Raw genomic sequence first — 21,943 nt, forward strand, 5'->3', positions numbered from 1 at the left:
TATATATATATATAATGCTAAAGAACAAGTGATATTTGATCACATAATGTTGTCGGTTTAAAACGGCAGTACTTGAAGAAGACATCTCTAGCTTAGCTGCATCGTTGCCCAATTTCTTAGGGTTCTAACCTTCACCTTGAAAATAAATATTTTAATGTACTATAGAGAAGGCCATGGCTAACAGGAATCTTCGTCATTAAAATCAACATTTGGCTGGGTTAGATCTTGAAGAGGAGCGGGCTTGTTTTGCAATAGAGGCTAGCTGGAGCAAATTTTCCATCATATTTATTTTCCAAAACCACTGTCCTGGCACCTCTACCCCCTGCCCCATCTGTCAAAATATAATATAAAATGATTACTGTAATCTCATCAAAAGGGAATAAGTGTAATCAACCGCTTGTTTATTGAAAAATAATTTTATTTAAAAAAATGATTTTTATGAAAAATGATTTGATTTTTGATAGTATTGTAAAAAATAAATTAGAAAATAATTTTTAATATTTATTTATATCATGAAAATAAACTATAAAATAATTTATTGATGTTTTAATTAAAAAACTTATTAAAAAAATAAGGACCAAATCTTACAAATAAAAAAGTTAAAGAAAGATGAAATTGAAAAAAAAATCTAATTTTATATTTTATTTTAAATAAAATAAATAAAAATTAAAATAATAAATACTAAGTTTGGAAAATAAAAATGTTAAAAAATAATGAAACTAAAAAAATATAAATTTATAAATTTATAAATTATCTTAAATAAAATAAATAATAATCAATATAAACACTAAAGGTGTCATTGGACCTGCATCTCATGTGTAGGTGGATTTCTAAATATAAATTAATGAAATTTAGTAATATAAACACAATTTGTAAATACCTATATTATTTATTAAAAAAATATTAGTTCAATTCTGTATATTCACCCCGTTTAAGTAAAAAAATAATTCAAACTTATAATTTATAAAAAATAAAATTGAATATAATTATTATCACAAAATCAACTTTACTATATTCATAAATTATTAGAGAGAGGGGGGAACCCATGAAGTTTGCAAGATGTTAAAGAGTATTATCATACATGAATATCCAATCGATCAGATAGAAAACTGACACCAGTAAATACCATTTAATTATGGATTATTTTTTAAATTCAATGAATCTGTAGGGACAAAATTCAGTCATGGCTGCTCCCAAGAACAGTAAGAATCTTTGCTGGGCACAAATGCAATGGCCCATGAGACATGACAAGTGTAGCAGTGCAGCAGCCACGTACTTGGATTGAGGAGTGGTGATTTCTCTGTCTCTTTCATAGAAGCAGCCCCATCAGCTTACTGCTTACATCTGCACATTACTGGTTCAAAGACCATATAACAGACCACTGCTTCTCTACCACGTGTCCGACGGCAACAAAAGATATGATAGCACAACGATGCTTGAAATCACAAAAGCTGAGTAAGGTACAGTAAAAACCCCTGATTCAGTAAATTATTAGGGATGATTCTTCCAAACATCTGTTCTCGCTGATTTTATTTTTATTAGTTTGTCGGGAATTAAAAGTATATTTGTGCTTATTTTATAAAGTATTTTTTATATTATAATATATTAAAATATTTTTTTATTTTTTAAAATAAACATATCAAAACAAATCAAAATATAAAAAAATTAATTTTTTTAAAAACATAAATACAATCACATTCCCAAACTTTTTTTTATTCACAATAGTGATTAAACTCTTGATTGGATAAAAAGTAAAAGTTATTATAATAATAAATATTTTTTTATCATGTTAATTTGAAAATTTGTGAAATTTATGATTCTAGACCTGTAGGTATTGATTAAAAAAAATATTTATAGTTCATAATATAACACAAACTAATGTTAATCTAATAAAACTTGATTTATTTGTTTGAGTTTTAAACAACCCCACCAAAATTAGACAAGTTGATATCATGATTTCTTTAAAAAAAAAAAACATTGTTATTTAAGTAGAAATATTGAATCACGTTGATCCATCTATTCACTAATTTACTCGATAATTCAATAAACCAAATCTTTATTTTGTCAATGCTCGCAACGGATCTAACAACCCATGCTCATCGTCAAGTAGAGTGCTGGAAAGGAGCTAATAGTAAGCAAGTTGAGATGAGAAATTAAATAGATGGTTTTCTTCGTCAATGATTGTATTGCATTTACATGATCGATCAATGGGTGGATGCCAACCACGTCTCTCCATTGATATAATTAAAATTAGTCACCTGCACGTATGAGTCTTGAATCTCATGCGTGATCCTTGTAATATTTATGTGCACGTCTTCGGAGGAGGTCGTGGAACAAGCTCATCGAGGAACCGGTCGATCGGTAGGTGAGTTTTAATTAATGTTCACTTGGCGATACACGATAATTCTTTGATTTTGTTTCTATCTCATCCAAATCTTCAACCTGTACTGCAGCTGAGCTAGATCAATGCTTCGTAGTAGTGTTTCGTAGTAGTGTTGCTATTTTTGCCATCTTTCATTTGACAAATATATTAGAAGGGGGATTTAAACAATAGGTTGGCCAATCTCAACTCTTAAATTATTTTAATATATTTAAGTAAAAAATATTTTAAAAATCAACTATTACTCCAAATTGTTATTGTATATAAAAAATATTTTAAAAATCAATTATTACTCCAAATTGTTATTGTAAGAGAGGCTATTTGTGTTTCCATAGTCTTTATCAATCCCTTTTTAAACAATTTTTCTTAATCTTATGAGAGTTATTAATTATTATATACAAAAAAGAAAAAGAAATGTTTAAAAGATAACAATATATATTATTTTAATATATTTTTTAACAAAAAAATACTTTAAAAAGTAACCATTACTACACTCTTAAATATCATCTAAATATTCTTGCAAGAGAGGCCATTTGTGCTTCATCAATCCCTTTTTTAATCAATTTTTTTAATCTTAAGGGAGTTATTAATTATCATATACAAAAAGAAGAAGAAACTCTTAAAATATAAAATAAAATTTTTATTTTAATAAATTTTTAAATAAAAAATATTTTAAAAAACAACAGTTATCATATTTCTAAATACTCTCTAAATATTCTTGTTAAAGAGGCCATTTGTGCTTCTATATTCTTTATCAATCTCCTTTTTAATCATTTTTTTTATTCTTATAGAAGCTATTAATTATCATATATATATATATATATATATATATATATATATAGAAGAAGAGGAGGAGGAGGAGGAGGAAACTTGCATTTTACCTTTTCAAAAATTAAAAAATTGTAGTAGATAACCATTTTTCCGTCTAGAAGAAGAAGGATGGAATGATGTAATGATGTGGTAAGTGATAATCAATCACAAACATAACAGGATCAAGACAACCACTTCTAGAAAAGATAAACATGATATGTTCAGAATCTTTGTGTTTCTTAACATGAAGATTATAATCAAAGACTTTGTCGTGGGAATCAGGTTCCTATAAAGTGGCACCACAACTTTATATTCCACGCCAGAAATAGAAGCATCGAATTCCATGTAGATTTTTGCTATTGGGATGAGGCCCACAGGGAGATACTGTCACTGTATAAGCTCTAAGCTCATCTCAATATTTATTAGCAGTCAACTCAGGGAAAACAACAAAGCCCATTCACGTGACTTGGAAGGAATGTAAAACAAAGCCCAATCCAATCCTGTCCATTTTAGGCGTAATTATCAGACGGTTTCGAGCAATTAACTAAAAAAAAAATACTTGAGTTGTTGGATTAATAGGTTAATTTGTGAATTATTAGATCAATTATTTTTATTAAATTAATTTTGTTTTATTTTTTAATTTTTTTTGTAATTGATTCAACTAATTTTGAATCGGATTTGAGTAGGTCACGTATCAGTTTAGCCGAGCAATAGTGTTCTATGGACAAATATTGGGCCGAGCAAGACTATCTTCTATAAATAGACCGCACCGAATGGTCCACCACTCTGTCACACACTTCCATCTTTCTCTCTATCTTCCTAGGATTCTTTCTAGAATTCTACCGTCACACACTTCCATCTTTCTCTCTATCTTGTTAAGATTCTTTCTAGAATTCTACCGGCAAATAATTTTATTTTTTTTTGTTATTTTGCTATACCAAGTAGTCATGTCTTCTTTACCGTCTAAAACCCAATCTACGCTCTCAAAATCTGAAAAAATCACCAGCAACACCAGCACGGCCGCTAAAGATCAAGAAGACCCAGAAATCTTCAACTCCGTGACTAGCTTTGTCTATATAAAACCAGTACACTCCACTAAAACACGAGATAAGGAGGAGGTTTTGCAGAGGATACGACAGCGCAAGCGCGCGAACAAGGTACGTGGTAGTCTGCAAGGTTTTCTTGGATGGTTGTTTTCGTCGAAAAGTGAGAACAAGGTCTCTGCCAAGTGGGTGGCTGATGCTTTTGCTGCCCCATGATTCCTACTATCAAAACAAATAGTAGCTATTTCAGGTTTTACAGCAGAGGAATTGATGTTCTTCGTGGATAGAATCGCGAGGGACTAGTGGTGTTTTGCGAATTGATAGTCAGAGTTGTTAGGCAAATCAAAGATCATGTCGCTTAATTTGTACAGGAGTCCAATTCCTCTGTCTTCTCTTAATTTTACGGGTTTTTCTTTTTTTTCCCCTTTTTGAAGTTTATATTATTCTTTTACTATTCTATTGCATAAGGTTAGTTTTGGTGTGGCAGTCGACAAGCACTTCCTTGATTCAAATCTTCGAGACGCTGACATATATAACGTTGATTATTACAAGTTAAAAATTTGAAGTATTAAAAACACAGTAATTATGAAAGAATTCTTAAAATGCTTTTTTTTTTTTAATTCTAGTTTCACTTCTCAAAAATCATTACAATCTAGAAAACTTTATTAATACTAAATAGAAAAAATAGAAAATAGAAAAACTTTCTTAAAGATGAAGGATGTTGTAACCTTAAGAAAAACCAAGACTAAAATTAAAATCTTGGGCTAATACTTGTGGGAATCACTTTAAATTAAAGTTATAACCAAACATACAAAGCAAAGTTGCTTCTTCTTTTTTTCATTTTTAAGATCTCTCTTTTTCATGGGACAAATCTACTTTTAATGAAGTATTAGATTTAATCATATATACGTTTCTATCCGATCATTTTTAATATTGATAGGTAAGTGCTAAAGGATGTCTCTCTGCTTACTATCAAATACTAATAAAATTAAATAATAATTGTTTTTGGGGGTTAACGGGAGTTATTCATCTTTGTTTATGCGTTCCCTACCTTTTTATAAAGAGTTAACATCTAGGCCTAAGAATCCAGTTTTGTTAAAGCTCAAAAGCAAGTTGAAATACAGAGTCCAAATCAAACTTGAAATCCTTGCGAGTTAGATATTGTATCAATTTTTAATCTATATCTCGAGTTAGATGTTCAAAAATTACACTATCAATTTTGTTGGAAAGAAAATTAAATTTTTTATAATTGTTCTAGAAATAAAAAAGTCTCAATTTACATGTTTTTGATTTCAAAATTAGCCCGCAATACCAAAAAAAAAAAAAAGTTAGAATCCATGACACAGCAGTATTAGAGTAGGAAAGTGATTTCCTTTCCTTTAAAGGATAAAATCAAATTATAAAAATTTCTTTAGAAAACCGCAGGTGGATTTTTTTTACATACCCCAAACATCCCACAAAAGAGAGGAGGTAGTATTTTAGAACCAAAAGCAATCAGAATTTAAAAGAAAGAAGTCAAGGACAGTAGGCGCCCGGCTCTCTGGTTTTTCAAGAGTACTCTTGAAAGATATATATTATATAAATACTTCATTGATTAAATTAATTCATTATTTGTTGAGTATTTCATTTTAAACTTAATGCTTCTGAACACTTAATCATAGTTTACATAATTTAGGATTAGTTTGAGACTACAAAGTGATAATTATTTTAATTATTGTTTGAAATACCATAAAAAATTTATAAGATAGAGATATCTATGGAACTTGTATAATCTTTAAAGATTTTATCATGTCTAATAAATTTTGACTAATTTAAAATTTTTACAGAGATATAGAAAATTTACTTGCTAAAATAATATGTTGATCATTAAAAAAGTTTAGTTATTAAATTAGTAAAACTTGATCATCAACAATAATAAAGAATACTTAATAAGATTAATTCAATGAAGAAATTCACATAGAATTAATTACGGCAAAGTCAAAAATCCCAGGATTTGTTAAACTTGATTTCAACACCGTTTAATTATTTACTTATTTGTTTTAACTTTCTTAGTTTCCAAAACTTTTATAATCATAGTGATTTAATAATTTTAGCACCTGTTAATAATTTCTACAAATTCTCATGGGACAATATTTTACCCATCTACTTTATTACTTGTTATAATTAATGCACTCGAGATCTTGACCAACAAAAACACTATTAACTAAAAAATTATTAATGTTGTTCAAGGGATTAATTAATTAATTTTTTAAACTAAAAGAATTGTTCAATTTATATTTAAAAAGTAGAATGATTAATTTATGATTTTCTCAACTTTTCATGCACAATGATTGGGCTAGTTTTCTGCATAAAATCACTAACATGGGTTGGGTCCAATGTTGTCCTACAAACCTTGCTTTATAGCCCAATACTAATCCATACCAATATAATACGTGCGCCCTTCAATTTCAATACTCATGAGCATTCTTCTCACAAAAACAAAACAAAATAAATGAATGAAGGAATATAAAATTCCCGTTTCATTCTATATAGATATAAAGTCTATTATTTTTAATTGAATTAAATTTTTATCTTTACACAAAAGAAAAATTCAAGTTATACACACTAAAAAAAGCACAATAATCAGTCCAATCAGACTTATCCTACTTGAATAACTACTATTCTTTACCTACTCATGTAGTGTAACGTTGAAGGTAGAAGCAAATTAATCATCTACGAGATGAAAGGAAAGTGAACGTTGGACTGATTTGGTATATTAAAAATTATGCTAAACAACAGGGAAAAAAATTAAGAAGAAACATATTTTAAAATATAAGTTGTTTAATTATAATTATAATATAAGATCCCATTAATTTAATAATCCTTTTTATATTTTAAATTTTCTTTTCTTTTCTCTTTCCTTAACATTTAGCATTGTGCATGCATTATCATTTTCTAGCAAAAAAATTGGTTTGCGTTGTGGAGTTTTATTATTTATGTTAACAATAGAACTCTTTTTTTTCCCATCACTTTAGCACCATTTTTTTTCATTTTTCTATATTTTTATTTTTTATTTTCTTTTTTTTCTCAATTTTTTTCTTGAATTTTTTTAACAATCATCCAAATTACCTCGAGACCAATCAAGTCAATTGGAATATTTAAACTCTTACACGATTTTAATTTTAAATCTGAACTTAATAAACAATCAAATTAAAAAGATTTTTTTTATCAATTTCATCTTTAGATTTTTCTTTTTCAAGTCATTAAAGTTGCTTTTTGACCGATTAATTTAACTAGGTCATGTTAGACAACTTTCATACAATTTGATGAAATATATTTTACAATAAATATTCAAACTTAGTTTATTTATTGAAAACTATTTTCTACTCATGAAGTTTTATAAAATATTTTATAAATAGTAATTCATTTATAATATCATCTAACTATTCAAATATTATATTTATTTCCCCACCACCATCTCCTTCCCCACCACACCACCACCACCTTCTTCACCACTACCTTTAAAAAATATTTTATAGGAAACATTTGATGCAGGAGATTTTTTAGAAAATATATATTTTTCTTGGTTAATTTTATTTTTTTTCTAATTTTATTTTTCTATTCTTTATTATGATGCTTTTTTTTTCTATTTAAAGGGAATATTTTTTCTATTTGGTATTATTAGAGTTTTCTAAATTTTTTTATATAAAGTGTTGTAATAGCATTTTGGCAAGTGGAAACTGAGATGAATAAAATTATGTATTTTGGACATCTCCTTATAATTATGGCATTCTTGATCTTTAAGGTTTTGATTTATAACAAATCTTTTATCATTTACTTTTATTTATGTCAACTAGTATCATAGATCAACGATCATTGGTAGTTTTTTTTGTTTTATTATGTATTGTAGAACAATCATTGATAAAAAAAAAAATTACAAAACAAGATATACTTGTGAAGTAAGGAATGAAGAGGTTTCTTCTTGAAAAAAAAAATATCTAGAAATAATGTGTTGTTTTCATATACATCAGTTGTTATTATTTAAAATCATGATGGTAGAACCCATAATGGGATAGTCCAATCCATAATATTTATTATATCAAGTTCTTTTATATATTTTTATTTAGTTATGGAATAATTTTTTATTTTAGGATTTTTTATGTATCCTAACTGTAATTATATAAATACTTTATTGATTAAATTAATTCATTATTTGTTGAGTATTTCATTCTAAACTTAATGCTTCTGAACACTTAATCAAAGTTTGCATGATTTAGGATTCAGTCTTGACTGAGAAATTGTAATTATTTCAATTATTGTTTGAAATGAAATAAAAAATTTATAGGAGATATCTATGGAATTTATGGAATCTTTAAAGATTTTATTATTTCTAATAAATTTTGACTAGTTTAAAATTTTTAGAGATATAGAAAATTTACTTACTAAAATAATACGTTGATCATCAAAAAAGTTTAGTTATTAAATTAGTAAAACTTCATCATCAATAATAATAAAAAATACTCAATAAGATTAATTCAATGAAGAAATTCACATAGAATTAATTACGGCAAAGTAAAAAATCCCAGGATTTGTTAACTTGATTTCAACACCGTTTAATTACTTACTTGTTTGTTTTAACTTTCTTAGTTTCCAAAACTTTTATAATCATAGTGATTTAATAATTTTAGCACCTGTTAATAATTTCTACAAATTCTCATGGGACAATATTTTACCCATCTACTTTATTACTTGTTATAATTAATGCACTCGAGATCTTGACCAACAAAAACACTATTAACTAAAAAATTATTAATGTTGTTCAAGGGATTAATTAATTAATTTTTTAAACTAAAAGAATTGTTCAATTTATATTTAAAAAGTAGAATGATTAATTTATGATTTTCTCAACTTTTCATGCACAATGATTGGGCTAGTTTTCTGCATAAAATCACTAACATGGGTTGGGTCCAATGTTGTCCTACAAACCTTGCTTTATAGCCCAATACTAATCCATACCAATATAATACGTGCGCCCTTCAATTTCAATACTCATGAGCATTCTTCTCACAAAAACAAAACAAAATAAATGAATGAAGGAATATAAAATTCCCGTTTCATTCTATATAGATATAAAGTCTATTATTTTTAATTGAATTAAATTTTTATCTTTACACAAAAGAAAAATTCAAGTTATACACACTAAAAAAAGCACAATAATCAGTCCAATCAGACTTATCCTACTTGAATAACTACTATTCTTTACCTACTCATGTAGTGTAACGTTGAAGGTAGAAGCAAATTAATCATCTACGAGATGAAAGGAAAGTGAACGTTGGACTGATTTGGTATATTAAAAATTATGCTAAACAACAGGGAAAAAAATTAAGAAGAAACATATTTTAAAATATAAGTTGTTTAATTATAATTATAATATAAGATCCCATTAATTTAATAATCCTTTTTATATTTTAAATTTTCTTTTCTTTTCTCTTTCCTTAACATTTAGCATTGTGCATGCATTATCATTTTCTAGCAAAAAAATTGGTTTGCGTTGTGGAGTTTTATTATTTATGTTAACAATAGAACTCTTTTTTTTCCCATCACTTTAGCACCATTTTTTTTCATTTTTCTATATTTTTATTTTTTATTTTCTTTTTTTTCTCAATTTTTTTCTTGAATTTTTTTAACAATCATCCAAATTACCTCGAGACCAATCAAGTCAATTGGAATATTTAAACTCTTACACGATTTTAATTTTAAATCTGAACTTAATAAACAATCAAATTAAAAAGATTTTTTTTATCAATTTCATCTTTAGATTTTTCTTTTTCAAGTCATTAAAGTTGCTTTTTGACCGATTAATTTAACTAGGTCATGTTAGACAACTTTCATACAATTTAATTTAAATTCGGCTTAAGCAAGAAATTGAATCAAGAGTTTTTTTTTGTTAATTCTATCATTTTTTTTCCTTAATTTCATCCTTATACTTGTTTTACTGTTTGACCGGTTGCTTTTGGACTAACAAGTTAATTAAGTTATATCAAAGCAACTTCTACACAGTTTAATTTTAAACTTGAACTATACAAAAAGTTGGGTTGAGATATTTTTTTGTTGATTTCATTTTTTTTCTCAATTTCATCTATGGGCTTTTTTATCGGCGGTCGGGTTGTTTTTGGACTAACCAAGTTGACTAAGTCATATCCGAGCAACTCTCACACTATCTAACTAAACTTAGATTAAGTAAGAAGTTAGGTTGAGAGGTTTCAAAATTAATATGTTGAGTCGAGTTTAATAATAATATCAAATAGTTTCTACAACCTTAACATTTTTTTTCATGTTAAAAAAAATTGATTCGAACCGCAACTTAGAACAAGCTTATAAACAAGTATTTAACTATAATAAATAATGTCTTACTTGAGGTCTGTTTGTTTTACGTGAAATATTTTATAGAAAAATATTTTTTAGATTTTCCTAAGTTTGTTACCAAAAAATATTTTATAGAAAGTGTTTCTTGTATTTGTTTCTCATAAAATATTTTACAAAAATACTAGTTGATGAAATATATTTTACAATAAATATTCCAACTTAGTTTATTTATTGAAAAATATTTTCTACTCATGAAAGTTTATAAAATATTTTATAAATAGTAATTCATTTATAATATCATCCAACTATTCAAATATTATATTTATTTCACCACCACCATCTCCTTCTTCACCACACCACCACCACCTTCTCTACCACTACCTTTAAAAAATATTTTATAGGAAACATTTGATGCAGGAGCTTTTTTAAAAAATAATTTTTTTTTGGTTAATTTTTTTTTCTATTCTTTATTATGATGCTTTTTTTTTGTTTAAAGGGAATATTTTTTCTATTTGGTATTATTAGAGTTTTCTAAATTTTTTTATATAAAGTGTTGTAATAGCATTTTGGCAAGTGGAAACTGAGATGAATAAAATTATGTATTTTGGACATCTCCTTATAATTATGGCATTCTTGATCTTTAAGGTTTTGATTTATAACAAATCTTTTATCATTTACTTTTATTTATGTCAACTAGTATCATAGATCAACGATCATTGGTAGTTTTTTTTGTTTTATTATGTATTGTAGAACAATCATTGATAAAAAAAAAAATTGCAGAACAAGATATACTTGTGAAGTAAGGGATGAAGAGGTTTCTTCTTGAAAAAAAAATATCTAGGAACAATGTGTTGTTTTCATATACATTAGTTGTTATTATTTAAAATCATGATGGTAGAACACAGGATAGTCCAATCCATAATAGGATGACCCATACATAGATTTCAGCAATCCATGATGGGATGACCATTTCATAAAAAGATAATTTTTATAGAAGACTGTTTCTAATAATCTTGAGAAGTAGTTCCTTACAACTTGAGGAAACTGATGCATGAATTTCTTTTTGTTTTTGAAAAATAGATATTTTTCTTAGTTAATTTTTTTCATATTTTTTATTATGATTTTTTTATTTTTATTTTTTTCATATTTGAAGGGGATATTTTTTTAATTTAGTATTATTAAGGTTTTCTGGTTTTTTATATATAAAAAGTTGTAATTATCTTTCAGTGATTGGAGGCTATGATAAATAAAATTATATATTTTAAATATCTGTGTATAATTATAGTTTTCTTGGTTTTGAAGAGTTTAATTTGTAGCAAACCTTTTATCCTTCGTTTTTATCCACATTAATATTTTTTAAGGCAAACATTGAAATAGTGTGAGGATATATTTTACGGAAATATTTTACATATAAAATATTTTTTATCCGTGAAATATTTTATATAAAAATAAACGGGTCTGATTATTCCATCACATTAATGAGAAGAGAGGCGACTAATAGATGTATAAATTATTGGTTATGATCACATTTCAAATCCAACCTAGCTAGGCCTGGTTTATGGGAAACTTATTCAACCATTTCCATAGCATATCGTGATAGAGCATCCAACACAGCTCCGTGTAGGGTAAGAAATCCGGGGCCCTAATCAATGTTTTCTTCTTGGTCAAATGGTTTTATCCATTAATTACTACTATTGCTCGTGACAAATAACTGCCAACTCTTCTGGTTAATATTATTTAAGTTATATCACATTTAAGAAATTACTAAATCGTCATGGTTCTTACATGATTTCCATCCCTAATTTCTGGATCTGGCCAGATGCATAGCAATGACTTCTGATGCGGTTTTGTTGAATAAGATTCAAGAAACAAGCAACGATCCTGATAGCGACAAATGAGAGAATTAGCGTTTTGCCAGGAAATTGAAAGTGACAGATTCTTATTAAACAACAATAATCTCATTCAAAACAAGACTGATTTACATCAAATTTGTCCCTTTATAGTATGGTCTTCTCTTATGGAATTTTATACATGCCAGCAATTGTTCTTTATGATAATGTCATGGTAGAGGAAAAGATGAATTATTATTCAATCCCTTGGTTTTCAATGGAGTTATAACTTCGCCTTTAATGTCTAAGAATCCATGGAGTTTATAGTATTTAGTTACTGTGTTTTGAGATAGAAGAGAGATGTAAAAAAAACACGTCTTTTATCCTTTTTTTGTTTTTAAAATACACTTCCACTTGAAAATTATTTTAGAGAAAAAATTATTTTATGTCTCTATATCTATTTCTTCAACTAAACACGTATGTAAATGTTTTTTCTATTTTAAGACAATAACAAATCGCAACTTTAACCTAAGTGACTAAGTTACAGGTTTTTAAACTTGCAGGACTATGCTGTAACTTGAATCAAAACCTAAGTGACCAAAGAAAAACTTACTCTGGAAAAAACGATATTATATAAAAAGATGACACAGCTGGGGAGAAAAAAGATGTCGGATTAGGTTGTCTGTGTTGAACTTTCAAGACCAAGCGAAGGAATAATTTTGATTTTGGAAGCAATCGTGTGTTTCTAGTCAAGATAATCAATAATATGACACTATGAATCAATGGTGGGGTGTGAAAATTGTCTGATTACAACGATATTTTCAAAAAATGGATGATCAATCTGCTTGCATGTGCTCCGCTTAGATGATGTAGTGCCGTGTGTGGCTGGAGTGCATGGTATTTAATTATATTTATAGCTTACCTTTTACCCATATTATTTATCATGTGGAACCCAAGGGCTCATGGTCACGGGAAATTTGTGATATTGTTCAAGGCATGCTCAGTTTGGGATTTGACTAGAAAAACGTTTCGCTAGTGGTTAATTTATGAGATCATCCTATCAATTCGGATGTATAAACGCCACATTGTTTTATTTATTTATTTTTATTAATATAGATATTTAGATTAGTTTGTGTGTATTTCAATTAATTTAATAGTCTTTAAAATTAATAATTATATAAATATTTAAAAAATAAATTTAAAATATAACCAATTAAATTATATCTTTTAAAATTAATTAATTTAGTAAATCCCCGGTGGTAGCGTTCCATTCAAGATACACGTTTGAAGTAGGTATGGTCGTGCAGATATTGATTTCTATCTTTCTAATATAAAGTAGCTTTTCACACCCCCTCAGTTGCCTTTGGTTAAACGACAAGTGATCTTTAATTCTGCTTTGAGTCATTATGTTTGACTCTTAATTACAGTTTAGTCAAAGTAGAAATTTTACTATGCTCAAGCCTTGGCTACTAATTTATAGTTTGATTTTATTAACTAATATGCTACATCATCGTCTAGTTTTTTTTTTTTTTTACTAGGATGATACAAAAAGAAAGCTTGATATGGATAGTCAATTTTTATTCTAGTTCAGATGTGGAAGATAAAAAAAAAAAATCTTAATATGGGTAGTTAAATTTTAATTTGGAAGAGGATCTGAATAATCAAATGAGAATAAGATTTAAGAAAATCATGGAATAAAAATTTATTATGCTTGTCAAAGAATGCAATTATGGCTAGTAAAAAATCAGAATCACCCATTTAAAAGGATCCTGGTTTCAAAAAAAAAAAATTACCCGAAACACAGAATTCTAAAATCTTATTTAGATCACACAGAATTCTAAAATCTTATATAGATCACATTCTTGGACTTTAATCTAGTATATGCACACAAAAAGAGAGGTTTTCTTCGTATTTAATCCCTTGTAAATGCAAAAATAATGGAATTTATGCATGCATTTCATAGCTAGCCTTGGTTTTCACTTCAAATCATTCTCTTGACAAACCCTACAAATCTCTAATTCTTCACCAATCACCAAACTCTACAATTCTATAAGCACTAGATTAAGCTGTAAACTTAGATGGACGTTTAAGAATATAATTCATGGGGCTTTTAGAAATTTGTTTCTTGTTTTGGGAACTTTTTTCTTTGAAAAATTGAAATTTTTTATAAGGGTGATCTGGATTTCTTGTTTGTCGTAATTACATTCCTTAAAAAGTATATATGTTGCATAATTTTCTCAACTTTTTTGTCTTCTTTAATTATTTGGATTCTCTTTCTAAAATAAGATTTGACTATTCAAGCTTTCCTTTTATGTTCATCAACGTCAAAAACTAAAAGAGAACATGACATATCAGTTAATGGCAGCTCCATGAAATTTCTTAAAACTTTAACAAAACAGCAGTCGATTCGAAGATGAAGAATACATATATTGTTATACACACACGAGAAAAGGATAAATAGAGGTGTGAAAAGAAGAATCTCTCTCTCTCTCTCTCTCTCATTGCATCTCTTCTTGTATAGATTCCACAGTTTCACCCATCTCTAAATTAAGTTCATGGCAGTCAGTATCAAACCTTAGTTCTATATTGTCAAAGCAGAATCACTAACTCAACCTCCTTAAGATCGATCTTTACCTCTAAAAGTCTCCCCCAAAATCTCAATCTTTCAAGAATTTCCATTTTCTTATCCATTACGAGCACGGAGTCCTTGCTTATGTCTTTCATCTTTAAACACCTCTCCTTTCATTTCCCACCCTTTTTTTTCCTGTATCAGTTTCAGCTGGTTAGTTTCTTTTGAGGCCTGCACAATACAAATATGATCCTACAACAATATACTATCCTCTTCTTAGCAATCTTTGTTATTTCGTTAATCGGAGGTCATGCATCCATCAAGTTCAGCTGCAACAGAACATGTGGCCCCAGCCATCTTCCATACCCTTTTGGATTCTCTGCCAATTGTGACATCCATTTAAATTGTAGCCTAAATGGTGAAATGCTTATCAATGAGTTCCCAGTCCAGATTGTAGGCCAAGATACAATAAAGATCAATCTTGAACCCAGATGTGATCGTCCTGTCGAAGCCCTTTACAATCTTTCTACCAAAAACTATGCTCCAAAATCAACAAACGCAATTCTTCTAAACAACTGTACCTCTGGATTTTCACCATGCAATATACCTTCCATAAGCGTGCGGACTCATTTCGAGTCACTTAATTGTTCAAATAACAGCAGCGTAAGTTGTTTTTCTAAGGCCGATACAACAAATGGGTTCTTTGATTATAACATGGCCAATATTAGCCAGTGCAAGTATCTTTTGTCATCGATTTCAGCGGAGTCTTTCACTGGTTCTGGTGTTTCCTTAGAGACTCAGATGATGGAGCTATGGTGGTGGCTTCAAGGGGACTGCCGGTGCTCTAAGGATGCCATTTGTACTAAAGTTGAATCACCTGCAGGGTCAGGATTTCGGTGCCAGTGCAGAGATGGACTAATTGGTGATGGATATCTTGCCGGGGTCGGCTGCCGGAAAGGTCGGTCAGTTTTTGTTGCCAGAACTTACTATTTACCAAATTAAGTTAAAATATACTTTATGTATTTACTTTTGTCCATAGCTGCCTAGGGTCAGAGATTAGTTCGCTAATCACATCATATGGTCAAGTATAATAGTTAAAATAATTGTGATTATAACTAAATGATTTCAACATTTTTGTTTTCATTGAGTGGTTAGAAAATCATAAAATAAAATGATTTTCAATTATATGATGGAATTTTTTTAATTATTTTAACCTGAAAATTTCAATTATTAAAAAAAATCTTAATTTAAAATTTTAAAATATTAGGTGGGGTTCTAAAAATGATTTTATAAACTCACACTACTTTATATTTTATTTTTATTAATTAGAATAAAAATGGTGAAATTTGAATATGTAACTACTTGATTAATAAAATTTTAATATCATATTAAATAATTATTTAATAAAATCTTAAAAATAATTCTATATTATTTTATGTAATAGGATTCCTTCATAAGCATTCACCAAAACAAGTAGTTTCATCCAATAACAAGCATTCACTTAAACAAGTAGTTTCATCCAATACATCTCAGGGCCCTTTAGGTACTCTAAAACATGCCGGCTTTTGGAGGAATGCAAGTGTCCTAATGTGTTTTGAACCACAGAAAATTTCCAATTTAAACACAGAGAAGGAAATGATGGCTTGAATTCCATATTTTGTGTCATGAATCAAGGTTCTGTTCAAACATGAAATAGCTAACTGTTGATGGACTAGTGTCGATTAAGTACAGACCAGAGATCTAATGCCTAGAGGTTCGGTTCGCCAAAGCCTAAAGCAAAATGTCAATGACAAAAACCTTAATGCATTAAATAGATATTGCTTCTAGAAATTCTTTTAGTTTCACAGTGATCTTGTGTATGGGATATGTTCGAATACCGGGAAACCTCCATGTCACGGTTATAGTAATGTGGTTTTTGTGATGTTGAAGCTGCAGGTTGCAATCCTGCAAAGTACTTGTCTGGTCAATGTGGAGCAGGGGCTAGACCAGCTGTTTTACTTGGAGGTAATCATTTCTTTCTATCACCTATAACTTTCCTGGAGTATTCAGAAAGAATAATTCACCACTGATCAATGTGATGAGAAGAATGCAAATGATCTTCGGCAGGGAGGATTTTTCTTCTATCACAACATAAATTGCAGTCCTAAATTTTGAAGTTCTTTTCCAGGCATTGTAGCTGCAGTAGGGGTCGGTCTGGGTCTATTTTGCTGTCTCGCGAGGAGGAATTCCATTTCAAAAGCCAAAAGCTTCAGAAAACTCCACCGCGCTGAAGCTGCAGATATCAGCATTCCCATCTATCCTTATAAAGAAATAGAGAAGGCCACAAATAATTTCTCTGAGAAACAAAGAATTGGGACCGGCGCTTATGGAACTGTTTATGCTGGAAAACTTAGCAGTGATTCATGGGTTGCCATTAAGAGGATCAAACATAGAGACGTGGACAGCATTGAGCAGGTCATTAATGAAATCAAGCTCATTTCTTCTGTGAGTCACCCGAATTTAGTCCGCCTCTTAGGTTGCTCCATAGAAAACGACGAGCAAATTCTTGTCTACGAATTCATGCCTAACGGTACATTGTGCCAGCATTTACAAAGAGTGAGAGGTGATGGACTTGACTGGCCTGTCCGCCTCGCCATTGCTACTGAAACTGCTAAAGCAATAGCCCATCTCCACTCTGCTATTGATCCCCCGATATACCATAGAGATATCAAGTCGAGCAACATACTTTTAGACTTCGAATTCAAGTCCAAAGTTGCAGATTTTGGTCTTTCTAGACATGGCATGACTGACATATCGCACATCTCTACGGTCCCACAAGGAACTCCAGGGTACCTTGATCCTCAGTACCATCAAAACTTCCATCTTTCGGACAAAACTGACGTTTATAGCTTTGGTGTAGTTCTCATTGAGATCATAACAGCAAAGAAGGTGCTGGACTTTTCGAGGCCTCAAGATGAAGTGAATTTGGCTTCTCTTGCTATTGACAAGATCGGCAGGGGGCTATTGGATGAGATCATTGATCCATTCCTTGATTTACATAGTGATGCTTGGACCTTTTCTTCAGTGCATAAAGTGGCAGAACTGGCATTTAGATGCCTCGCTTTTCATAAAGACATCAGGCCTTCAATGATGGAAGTTGCAGCAGAATTAGAGCAGATAATGCTTACCAGATGGCCACCTTCAGAGGAAATAAACTGCACAACTTCATTAGATTTTCCCCAATGCTCTTCTTCATCCAATGTCAGCGAGAAGCCTCTAAACTTAACGGTTAAAAAAACAGAAATAGAGAGAAGAGGTTTGCTGGTTTTGCAGACACAGGCCAGTAGAAAGTCAACGGAAAGGACCGATCATAATTCACCTATGTCTGTTCAAGATCCATGGTTAAGTGAACAAAGCTCTCCTTCATCGAGTAGTTTGCTAAATAACGTTATAGTTGAGTGATTTGAGATCGTTTCTTCCTATGATACCATCAATGTATATTAGTTTTTTTGTTCACCAGTTTTGTTTTGCCCCAGTTCCTTAAAATCCTCCTCGTTTAAGCTGCTACTGCTTGTCATCCTGTTTCTTTCCAAATCTGCAAGATTGTGCTGGTAATTGTTTCTTTGGATAAACCAACAGTAAATTGAGCCAATTTTATTGTCTTGAATAAATTATTAACACAAAGATATATAATTTTGAATAATCTAAACAAACATAATAGTAAAATGATGATAGGTTGAGCCATAATTAAATCAGTAAGTTCCTCGTAGTTAATACTCCTGAAGTAAGAGAGCCTTTCCCAATCTACCATAGTGTATTTTATAAAGGTCTAATCTTATTTTAACCATGATGGCCATGGGCATCCATAAAAGATAACCAATCTGCATCGATGATTCGTCAATGGCAGTCCTATTCTAGACCACAAAAAAAACTTCCCCCCCCCATCCCATGCTTACTGGGCAACCATCGTGTGGCTAGCTAGCTATAGCTAGTTGCGACAATAGCAGTGGATCCATCATCTTATCGTCGTTTTCTTGGAACCAATAACTATACATTTTGCAAATCATGTGAAGACAACGAAACCCAAAAAGAGGCCGTCCTTCGTTTCTCATCCACGTGGGGGATTTAATTTCGAGAGAGCTGGTCGTCACATCCTGTGGACTGTGGCCGCCTCGTCCACAGTGACAAAGGAAAGCCAAAATATGCTTCTTAATTACATTGATTTGCTTATTACTCGTGTTGTCGAGTTGCAATATGCCATTGCAAGTTAATTAAGCAACGTGTATAAAATCTTAGAAACAGAAAGTGCGGCTGATAGCTAGGGTGCCACGGCCACCGGCTTTATGCTGCGCATGTGTTAAATTTTGTTTGGAGTAGCCAGCATGACGGTGGTTGCGGCTGTGGCTGTGGCTGAGGGTCAATTTCATGAATATTTTCAATGCCTGATTCTACCGAAGAATGGTCAGGTTAAGGTCCACAACATACTTGATGCTGTTCGAATGCCAAAGGCAGGAAAGAGTCAAACCGTTGTCCTTTCAGCTTCCGACCACTGTTACTATTACCGCGTTTTCATCGGTCAAATGCACGTGTGTTGTAACCTTAAAACTATTCCAATAATAATAATAAACAAGCATGTAGCTTATTGACCATTTATTCAGATTTTTTTTAGTCAAACTTCGATCAAATTTATTATTCAAGTTAATGCTAGCTGCACGTACATTCAAATAATTTCTGTATTAATTGTGCAGTAAATTAGAATTTCTTATTTTCTCGAGAAGATACGTGACGTGAGAGAAAGACACTTGAATGGATAACATTTAGAGAATTTGAGATTTTATATTTTAATGCCTTATTAAAGAATCAAAGAAAAATCCCCATCCAATTTTCTTTTGTGATGGAGATCATTTCAGAAGCACCCGGAAACCTAACAATTTCTTTAATTACATTTAATAGAATGATCCATTTTTAAAAAATAAAAATTCTTTAATAATATAAATAGTTTGAAAAACTCCTTTGATGTTTAATCGAGACAGCCCTGATACCTGAATGATAATTTCAAGCTTCATAAAAAAGAATTTTATGTAAAAAATGGACAAGACAGTAAGGATTTAGCTCATTGAGACGATGTGGATTCACAATTTAATATGAATTTGTTTCCATAAAAAAGATAAGATATAGACGTTATTGAGACAAATCAACGAGGAATCCCTGTCAAAGCATCAATTTTGCTTTGATAATGGAAGCAAAAAATCTTCTTGTAATGGACCGTGAGGTTCAGATTCAGCACAGCACATATATTGTACATGTGTGTGTTTGTATAGAAAATAGTTTGTATTTTTAAAATAAAAATATATTTTTTTAGTTTTTAAAAATATTATTTGTACTTAAATTGTGTTGAAACTTAAAAAAATCATCATATCTCAAAACCAAATACACTCGATCAAAAAGTTAACTACAACTGCATTTAAAAAGTGTCATATCAGATTTTTTTTTAAATAATTTTTTATGAATAATCTTAAATTATTTTAATTTATTAATGTTAAAAATAATCTTTAAATATAAAAAATATTATTTTAATATATTTTTAAATAAAAATTATTTTTTAAAAATTATTATCAGCATCCTAAACATCCTTAACTAATGACATTTTGATATAATATTTCAGTTATTATTTTTTTTGTATGTTTCTATTTAATTTTGTATTCGAATCTACTTTACCTTGTTTAATTTATTTATTTTTATAGAAATGGCCTGATTTCTAAAGAAAAAAAGAAGAAGAAGAAGTAAGGAATTCCATCAACGCATCAATTTTTTAGGTGAATCTTTCTTGTAGAATTCTTTAAAAAATGATAAATTATGTACTAACAGCATTGTTTATTATTAAAAAAATATATATTTAAATTTGAATGAAATACATGGTGAATGAAAAGAATTGATAAATATTTATATAATCTGGAGGATAAAAAAATTTGTCATAGCAAAAATGATTGTTTTGTTTTTTAATTAGTTTTTACTTTGAGATGGGTTGGGGTTTTCGAGTGTTTCCAGGCCTGGGTATGCATCCTTGTTTCTCGAGGCCGTTTCGGCATTTCTATCGTTTCTGGGTATAGCATGGGCCCTGGCCTCTATTTTTATTCAATGAAACTCCTGTTTGTTCGAGAAGAAAAAAGAAATGGAGATTCCTCGGCTGTGTTTCAAGATTTTAAAACGGTAACTCGTGAGATTTTATAAGTTATAACTCGTGCCTCGTAAATTAACATGTCATGTCATTAATTTATTCCACATCAGCAACTCCATTTTAACTCACCTTTTGCCGGGTCTGAGTATATTCTATAAATATATTTGGTTTAAAAAATATTAAATAATTGTTTTTAATATTTTCTAATAATTAAATAATCATACACTACATGCTAAAAACACTGTAATTTATGAGTTTAAATTGCTATTCATAAAATGTCACTAATTATATTTTAAACATTATAAGATTTCTCATGTTTAATAATGAATGGTGTTTTATATAATTCTATATAACATGTTTACGTAGCGGAGTTTTATAATATAATTTTTTAATGAAAAAAAATAAAAATAAAAATAAAAATATATACACACGATTACACTATAATTCTATTTTATTATTTTTTAACCAGAATAATATTATTTCAAAATTAAACTTAATTGTCCCGGTCATAGTTTTTAAACCCGGCCTGATGATTGGCCAGGTCCAAGGCCCGGGTTCCGAGTTTTGACTAGGTCACCATGTTTTGATCGGGTCGAACAGGTCGGCCGGGTCAATTTCTATTTTAAAAAAAATTCAAAACGACATCGTTTTAATAAAAAATAAATAAAATTCAACAGGTTACCACCGGGTTTTTGACTAAGTTTTGCCGGGTCGTCCGGGTTTCCGGGTCAACCCGTCGGGTCGTCCGGGTCACGCCGGGTCATGGCTTACCTTATTTTTTCATCAACCCGGCCCGGTTCCAGCCCCGGG

At 29.7% G+C, this 21,943-nt stretch overlaps 1 protein-coding gene across 4 annotated transcripts in view; it reads left to right on the forward strand.

Moving 5' to 3' along the window:
- Nucleotides 1-14,780: 14,780 nt before the first annotated feature.
- Nucleotides 14,781-21,943, forward strand: part of LOC105130292 (wall-associated receptor kinase-like 14) — a 13,788-nt gene continuing 6,625 nt past the window's right edge. The window contains exons 1-3 of one of the 4 annotated variants that reach the window (XM_011032745.1): nt 14,781-15,934; nt 16,906-16,980; nt 17,144-18,013. In XM_011032745.1, the coding sequence (XP_011031047.1) occupies nt 15,223-15,934; nt 16,906-16,980; nt 17,144-18,013 (1,657 nt within the window). In that variant the 5' untranslated portion in view covers nt 14,781-15,222. Of the gene's footprint in view, nt 15,935-16,905; nt 16,981-17,143; nt 18,502-21,943 lie in introns of those variants that run through there. The other 3 variants (XM_011032737.1, XM_011032727.1, XM_011032753.1) reach the window with 3 other exon arrangements.

This window comes from Populus euphratica, unplaced genomic scaffold (genome assembly GCF_000495115.2).
Source record: "Populus euphratica unplaced genomic scaffold, PopEup_1.0 scaffold2.1, whole genome shotgun sequence".
NCBI lineage: Eukaryota > Viridiplantae > Streptophyta > Magnoliopsida > Malpighiales > Salicaceae > Populus > Populus euphratica.